Consider the following 8,429-nt stretch of genomic DNA (forward strand, 5'->3'; position numbering starts at 1 on the left):
AATTAGCCCAACTCTGCGCCATCACATCATTTCAAATGAGAACTGGACAGTCGCAGCGGATAATCTGTCTAGTCGGAACTTGACAGATCACAAGTTCGGGATTTAGCGCATGAAATCCCGAACATGCAGTCAATTTCAAAGGCGCTATGATGGCAAACTCTGAGAGTAGGTCGTCATACCGACCGCAAATTCAGGGCTATTAGTTCCAACTGAGACAAACTGACAAAAAGAAAATAAAGTAAATAAGAATGCGATATATTAAACATTCCCCATTATCGTTAAGCAACTGTCACGCTCATTTAAAGTGATGTCATTTCAAACCTTGATATTTAATACAAGATAAATGACATTCCAAGAACTATACTCATCCACAGAAAGCACCACCCAATCCCGACCATTCTAGTAATTACCAAACCGTGAACAGTTTTCGTATCGAAGAATCGCTTGAGGACACCATTTCCCATAAAACAGACTTCTTCCTGTGCGATGGTAAGGAAAACTGGGAAATTCCACTCGTGGCTGTCACAGTGCAAACACTTCCTCCTTCCTGGGGCACTTATTGAACCTGTTTAAAAATGTGCTATTTCCACAGAAATTCTGAGTGATTCATTCACGCCTCCGCAATCTCTTGGTTGATCCGTAGCTCATAAAACGGGCTGTTAAAAGAGGGGTCCCCAGCAGATGAGAACAGCCCAGAGGCAAGTCATCATGTTCTTCATGGTAAGCAGATAAACTGGGTAAATAGGTTCTTTTAGAGCCTGCATTGTTAAATGTTAATGTCGCTGCTCGTTAATTTTTATGTTTTTAACGTAATTTTAAGGAACCTTGACCGCAATTCATAATTTAATAAAAAATGTAATTCTAAGTAGACAGCTCTTTCAAAGATTTGCTGCATTGAAGCCAATGATCTGCTGCACTGTAAAATTCGATGTAGCCGTGCTGTTGCCAACTCAATCTATTTGCTGGTATCCCATTCTATGCAGTCTCTGGATTACCTAGGTGACAGATGAGGTAATGCACTTCATGTGCCTGCCCTTGTGCTGCATGCTGCCTGTGAAATAGTGAGACCTGTAGGTGGGTTAAAGTACGTAACTACTTGCTCCCTCTTCTGTCTGCCTGCAGTATGTCAGGAGTACCAATCCTGTGGCCCGAGCCCAGGGTACCCAGCCTCTGATGCCAATGCAGCGCAGTCCTGTTTCGGCTTATTTGCTGACTTGTACTTTGAATATTGTGGGCTCTGGGCTTGGGGTAGGGTATTCTTTTGCAATGTCTCATTGGTGAAGAGATCTGAACTCAGAACACCAAGATCTGTTAGTATCAGCAACTTGAGATATTTAAATGAATAGGAACATTGATTTAAACTTTATTTCATAGGATCAGACAGCACAGAAGGAAGTCATGTGGCCCATCGTGCCTGTGTAGCCCCTAATGCTCCATGACACCAACTATGCAGCTCACAGACAAAAGCTTTATTATCCTCCATCTTGTTGTCAGAACAGCTCTCACAGGGGGTTAAGGCAAATATGTTGCTGGAGCAGAAGAACAGGCAGTTCTGATCACATTGGGTTGACAATTATTGATAAGTGTAAAACTGGACAGGGCATGGACCATGGTTTGAGTTCTGAGATTTGCTGATGGTGAAAATTCATTGAATGAAGGGAAGAGCTTGCATTTATATAGTGTCTTTCACATCCTCAAGATGTCCCAAAGTGCTTCACAAGCAATGAATTACTTCTGAAGTGTAGTCATTGTTATTTTTAGACAAACACATTATTTACCTGAATTAATGCCTCTCCATGGAGAAATAACGAAAACGTTGTATTCTTTCCAGCTTACTTTTTTGAAATTTGCAGACATATTACTCAAAGAAAACGGACTGCCTTGTTCAAAACGGGACAGTGGTCCTTTAATCACTTTAAAAGGGCAAATGCATGATACTGAATTGTGCTATAATCCTAACTATTATTAAGGGAAATATCTGTACTCTTGTCATTGTCTGAGTTAGCTCTTGTTAGTGCATTTTTATGCTTTATTATTTCTAAGTATAGGCACCTAGAATGAGCATTTTGTATAGAATTATTTCAGATGCGATGTTCTGAATGGTAATGATGTACTGTTTGCATCACTTTTAATTCTCTTTTTTTGATTATAATTTCTTCTACAGTACATCATCAGTATTGTACTGATGGAAAAATTTTCAAGTTTGTCTGAGATAGTCAAAGCCAAGCCTACTTACCAAAAAAGAGATGCAATAACTGGTCAGATGGTGACGTGTGAGCAGTGTCCACCTGGGACATTTGTGGAAAAACACTGTACGAGTGCCCACCCGACAATATGCGGACTCTGCCCAGACTTGCATTATACTCAGTACTGGAACTACCTTCAGAAATGTCGCTACTGTAATGTCTTCTGTGGAGATCAGCAGTATGAAAAGCACCAGTGTAATTCTACACATAACAGAGTGTGTGAATGCAATGCTGGCTATTATTTAGAGTTTGAATTCTGCCTGAAACACTCCAACTGCCCTCCTGGTGTTGGCGTAAATAATATGGGTAAGTTTAATATTTCTACTATTAGAACTTACACTATCCATCTGTTGTCTTGATTTTGTAGTTTGTTTTCGGGAATTATGATGCTTTTATTTTTCTGCAAAAAATATTTATTCCATAAGAAGTATAGTTCACTATATAAATTGACAAAACTGGAACTGTTTCCATTAGAATAAGTGATCATTTATACTTATGGGGACTTGTTTATTAAAATTATTTTTTAAATCTTTTGGTACATACCTGTGCTTGTGTGAACACACACGAATTTCAGAGCCCAAATAACTTGCCTGAGGACTACAAAACCCACCTAATAGAACAATGAAACCTAACTACACAAGTTGTACTTGCAGGATTCTTATTGTGAACTATGTATAGATGATCACATTGAAAATATAGAAGAGGACAACCACTGATTAATAATTCACCGAGCTGCTAAACAAGAGGGAAAAATAACATTGTATAAAAAATATTACAGAAAACGGAGGGCCTCAATTGAAAGCGTAGTTCAAAATATAACCAGAATAGGTGACTGTGCTGCTAGTGTCCAAGTTAATACCCAACACAGCCATGATCAGTGGGAAATTGTAAAGATGGTGTAAAAGATTGGGCAAACCACAAAAGATCTATACCTGGTTCAAACATCACTGGTTTTCTCCATAAGCAAATAGTTTATGGGCAATAAGACTGGAGGTTGGTGACCTGTTGAGAAGGTAAATAAAATGTCGCAAAAGCATAAACTTGGGAAGAATATTCCAAGTATGTTTCTGTGCATGTGGGAACATATTGGGGATTCTCAAATGTCTCCAAGTAGAGTAAAATGCCAAAGAGCTTAATAAATATTTCATATTTTCTTAGTCAACAAAAGGTTTGAGGGTCTAGGAGAAATAAATTAAAGCCCTGCTATTTTTGAGGAGATGAGAAGTCAGGAGCTAGTTTAACAACAAAGTGTAAGAAAGGCATATCCAAAATAACTCAATGGGAGAGGAATAGATCTGCATCTCAAAGATTACTGTATTTAGCATGCATTGGACAAGCAAAAGAAGATGCTTGTTCAATTAAAAAGTCTAATGAAAACAGCATTATAAAACGGTTAAGATGAACACATCATTTGATGATAGACATTTGGAAACCCAGTATAAACCTGCTAGCCAAGTACTTAACTAGGGTAACTGAAAAGTCTTGGACTGTCCCAAGAGATAACCTTACTAAATAATTTGTTAATGCTGCTGTGGAGTCCTTCCTGGATGACAGAATAGAATGATCAATTACACTGATAAATTAGTTAGAAAGGATCTGTTGAAATAATCACTGAATTAAAGGTATTTTCTTAAAAGTTGAGTTTGCCTATCAATTCAAACTCTGATATAAAGTTTGTTTTTTGTGAACGGGTTTAGTTATTTTTAATGAGTTGGTAAATGGGGTATTCTACTCAAACAAGTGTCCCACAATTCTTTTTTGTTTTATTGCACCTAATGTAACAACACATGGAGTTCCCAAATTCATCACAGACCAGAAGTTTGTTATCTCTTGCCACTGAAACAGTAAAAAAGTCTGAACTCCACTTACTGCAAAATATACTGCATGCTCCATTATATGTAAAGATATAAGTGGATATTTACCCTGAGTTTTAACAGTATCAATTTTGTGTTTTCCAGGAACCCCGTACAGTGATACAAGTTGTAAACCGTGTACCAATGGCTATTTTTCTCCCCAAAGCTCTAGTTCAGAACCTTGTTTTGCACACACAAACTGCACTGAGCGAGGCTTAGAGGTCAATGTCCCAGGTGATCGATATCACAACACCTTGTGTACTCCCTGCAAGAAATATAGTAACGGTGGAACTTTTATGAGTGATTCAGGTGTGTAATCTACTTTAGTGGAATATTGCATTAGCATTCCTAAATATGTTATATGAAATGTTTGGTTTTTTTTTCGAATGAAGACTTATCGTCAAGAATTCATTTCCCTGCCTAAATCCCAATCTCACTGGGGTTCTTTACTGCACTATGCTGTTCTTCAGAAGATGCTTTGTAAGAATAAAGCTGAAAGAAAACTCCAAGCAGACTCCATATGCCTCCCTGTGTGGGAGGGGAAACTGGGTTGGGAGTTCTCCATTGGGTCACTTTGGCACTTGTCCTACTGGTCAGCTTACTGGCTGGGAATAGTCTGCCTACCCAGATGTCTTGGACAGCTGGATTTCTTGATCAGCATTATTTTAATGCTACTGGGTTTATTTTAAATGTGTTAAATTCTGCTGCCATTAAAAAAAGAAAGACTTGCATTTATATAGCGTCTTTCATGACCTTGGGACGCCCCAAAGCTGTCACTGTTGTAATGTGGGAAACGCTGCAGTCAATTTGCACACATCAAGCACCCAAAAACAGCAATGAGATAATGACCAGATAAGCTGTTCTGGTGATGTTGGCTCAGGTATAAATATTGGCCAGGACACTGGGGATAACTCCCCTGCTCTTCTTCAAAATAGTGCCATGGGATCATTCATGTCCACCTGAGAGTGCAGACGGGGTCTTGGTTTAAGGTCTCATCTGAAAGGTGGCACCTCCGACAGTACAGCACTCCCTCGGTACTGTACTGGAGCGTCAGCCTAGATTTTTGTGCTCAAGCCTCTGGAGTGGGACTTGAACCCACAACCTTCTGACTCGGCGAGTGCTATCCATTGAGCCACAGCTATTAAAATAATGCAGATCATAAAATTTAGATTAGTGAGTACCTGGGTTCATGGGGATCAGTGAGGGGAGCAATAAAGGAGAGTAATTTACCTCTCTTCCCCCCCCCCCAAAAAAAAGTTAGTATTAATAAATAAAATTATATCTCCAAAACATACTTTAGTTATATAACATGAGAACTGTTTCACCATCCATATATGATCCATAACTTCAGTAACATTTCTCCCACATAAGCCTTCAGGTTATGAAACTTAGTGCAAGATTCAGTCAGAACTGGTTTTGTGCTTTCATTGCATTTTGTGACTGGTGCAAAGAAGGGGAAAAAAAGATTGGAAAAACACAGAAAAAGGCATATTGTGACTGTAAATATTATCTCAACAGGTATATCCACAATCTTCAATAGAAAGCTAAGCACCAATATAGCCCATCTAATAAAATGCTACATTTTAATTTTCTTTCTTTCAACAGCTGTCTCTACCTGTGATGAAGCAATTATTCAGTTTGTGGCATATCAGAAGATTCCACAAAAGAAGCTGAAGAGATTTCTTAATTTACTTCAGATTGAGGAGGGAAAGAAATTTAGTAAACAACTGAGAACACAGAACAAGCACCTAATTCATGAAAAGTTACATCCCTTTCTAGTGAAATGGAAAGAAAGTATCAAGGAAGATGACATACTAGAAAAAATCCTGCATATACTTAAAAAAGCAAATTTGAAGAATGTTATAAAAAATGTACAAGAGCGTTTTATGTGAAGTGGCAGCTGAGCTCTCAAATTTACTAATTCACATTGAATGTCCTAGTGGGTAAATGCAGGTATTACTAGCCATTCAGACAAGAAGGCTCCAGGTTTTATTCCAGGTTTGTGCTGAGCTAACTGATCTTAGCTGGGGCAGCAGTTGGGTGCTACAATTGACCTCAGCAACTCTGCACTGGGGATGAGAAAAATTAGCTTGGCTTCCCACTCCTGCTTGCTATCCTGTGACCCCTGCTAGCTCAGTTGTGGTGCTTATTACTGGCTGGGATCACACATGTGAATTGCCACTTGGGTGAGGTAGTACTGATATCTGTGCAACTATATACCAACAAGTATCAGCGTCACAAGGAGAGAAGGGGAGAAATTTGAGGGGGTTGAGGAAAGGGATGATAAAATTTGGAGACAACCTCGGCGTCCTCTTTGACACTGAGCTTAACTTCCAACCCCAAAATATCCTCTCCATCACCAAGACCGCCTGTCTCTGCCCCTGCCTCAGTCCATCAGCTGCTCAAACCCTCATCCATTCTTTCTATTCCGATGATCTACTGGCAGGCCTCTCATTTTCCACCCTCCACAAACTTCAACTCATCCAAAACTCTGCTGCCCGTCGCTTAACTCGCACCAAGTCCCCTGTGCTAGCTGATCTACATTGACTTCCGGACCACCAAAGCCTCCATTTTAAAATTCTCATTCTCATGTTCAAATTTCTCCATGACCTTTTCCCTATCTCTAATATCCTCGTGCCCTACAACCCTCCAAGAATTCTGTGTTTCTCCAATCCTGGCTTCTTGTCCATCCCCCACTTCCTTTGTCCAACAATGGCGCCCGTGCCTTCAGCCGTTTAGTCCCTAAGCTCTGGAACTCCCTCCCTAAACCTCTCCACCTCTCTCTTTAAGATACTCCTCAAAACCTACCTCTTTGACCAAGCTTTTTGTCACCTATCCTAATGTCTCCTTCTTTGGCTCGGTGTCAATTTTTATCTGATTATGCTCCTGTGAAGCACTTTGGGACATTTTACTATGTTAAATCAGCATAGATTTGTTAATGGCAATTTTGTTTGATTAACCTGATCGAGTTCTTTGATTAAGTAACTGAGAGGGTTGATGAGGGTAGTCCAGTTGATGTTGTGTATATGGACTGTTAAAAGGTGTTTGATAAAGTACCAGATAATAGACTTGTTAGCAAGATTAAATCCCATGGGATTAAAGGGACAGTGGCAGCACGGATACTAAATTGGCTAAGGGACAGAAACCAGAGAGTAGTAGTGAATGGTTGCTTTCCAGACTGGAGGGAGGTATTCAGTAGTGTTCTCCAAGGGTCAGTATTAGGACCAAAGCTCTTTTTGATATATCTTAATAACCTGGATTTGGATATACAGGACATAATTTCAATGTTTGCAGATGATATGAAACTTGGAAATATAGTAAACAATGAGGAGAATAGTAACATACTTCAGGATGACATAGACAGACTGGTGAAATGTGCAGACACATGGCAGATGAGATTTAATGCAGAGAAGTGTGAAGTGATAGATTTTGGTAGGAAGACTGAGGAGAGGTAATATAAACTAAATGGTACAATTTTAAAGGAATTGCATGAACATAGAGACCTGGAGTGTATATACACACATCGTTGAAGGTGTCAGGACAAGTTGAGTGCACAGGAGTGGGACTAATTGGATAGCTCTACCAAATAGCCAGCACAAGCATGGCGGGCCGAATGGCCTCCTTCTGTGTTGTATCATTCTATGATTCTATGAAAGATGCTATATAAATATATGTTATTTGTACAAAATAGGAATGTGAATAAATTGTGACTGAAATATTGTTTCATCATTGAAACAATCAATACAAAACTTGACCTTCCTGTAAAGCATACCATTAAGCTGTCCATTTTTGTATGTGTGTCTATATATATATATATATATAATATATATATGTATGTGTGTAGTATAAGATTTGCCAAATAAGAGGTATTTATTTTCTATCCACTTTTTAAAAATGTAATGGCAAAGGTTTTAAAATTGTTGTGAAATAAGTATGAGTGTGAATAGCAATAGTATCAGTCAAAATTAGAATGTTGCTCATTGTTTCAGTCTCTTACAATTCTGTGAAGCCAACGCAGTATCTTTCAAATAAATTGATGACATTATTTTTGATTCATTTTTCAGCTTACATTTCTGTTGCATTCCATGTGTCTTTTTATTGTATATTGCTATATTTTACATTTCTCAGCGTATCAATCAACATCCTTTAAGTAATCAATTTAAGGTGATTAAGAATACTATGCCAGAGGGTAGCAGTAGAGGTCATCGGAGGATTTTCTGTTGGAGTTACCATTGTATCTCCAGTGGACATGGAGGCATCCAATTTTATTCCAAGTTCTAATGGCGAATTCATTCATTAGAAAAAAGAAAGAACTCGCATTTAGATAACG

The 8,429-nt window shown here is 38.7% G+C and overlaps 1 protein-coding gene across 1 annotated transcript; it reads left to right on the forward strand.

The window, feature by feature from the left end:
* The first annotated feature begins 527 nt into the window (after positions 1–527).
* Positions 528–8,133, forward strand: LOC147108655 (tumor necrosis factor receptor superfamily member 6B-like). The gene is made up of 4 exons (XM_086005352.1): positions 528–720; positions 2,165–2,552; positions 4,205–4,408; positions 5,705–8,133. The coding sequence occupies exons 1-4, from the start codon at positions 682–684 to the stop codon at positions 5,989–5,991; spliced, it is 918 nt and encodes a 305-aa protein (XP_085861478.1). The 5' UTR covers positions 528–681; the 3' UTR covers positions 5,992–8,133.
* Positions 8,134–8,429: the final 296 nt, after the last annotated feature.

This window comes from Somniosus microcephalus, chromosome 13 (genome assembly GCF_052327205.1).
Source record: "Somniosus microcephalus isolate GS21.2 chromosome 13, FLI_Smic_1.0, whole genome shotgun sequence".
Lineage (NCBI taxonomy): Eukaryota > Metazoa > Chordata > Chondrichthyes > Squaliformes > Somniosidae > Somniosus > Somniosus microcephalus.

Excerpts from the sequence above, each read along its gene's own strand:
- LOC147108655 (XM_086005352.1), top strand. The coding sequence starts at position 682 with ATGAGAACAGCCCAGAGGCAAGTCATCATGTTCTTCATG. Across the intron at positions 721-2,164 it reads AAGTCATCATGTTCTTCATG|TACATCATCAGTATTGTACT; the intron begins GTAAGCAGATAA and ends TTTCTTCTACAG. Across the intron at positions 2,553-4,204 it reads TGTTGGCGTAAATAATATGG|GAACCCCGTACAGTGATACA; the intron begins GTAAGTTTAATA and ends TGTGTTTTCCAG.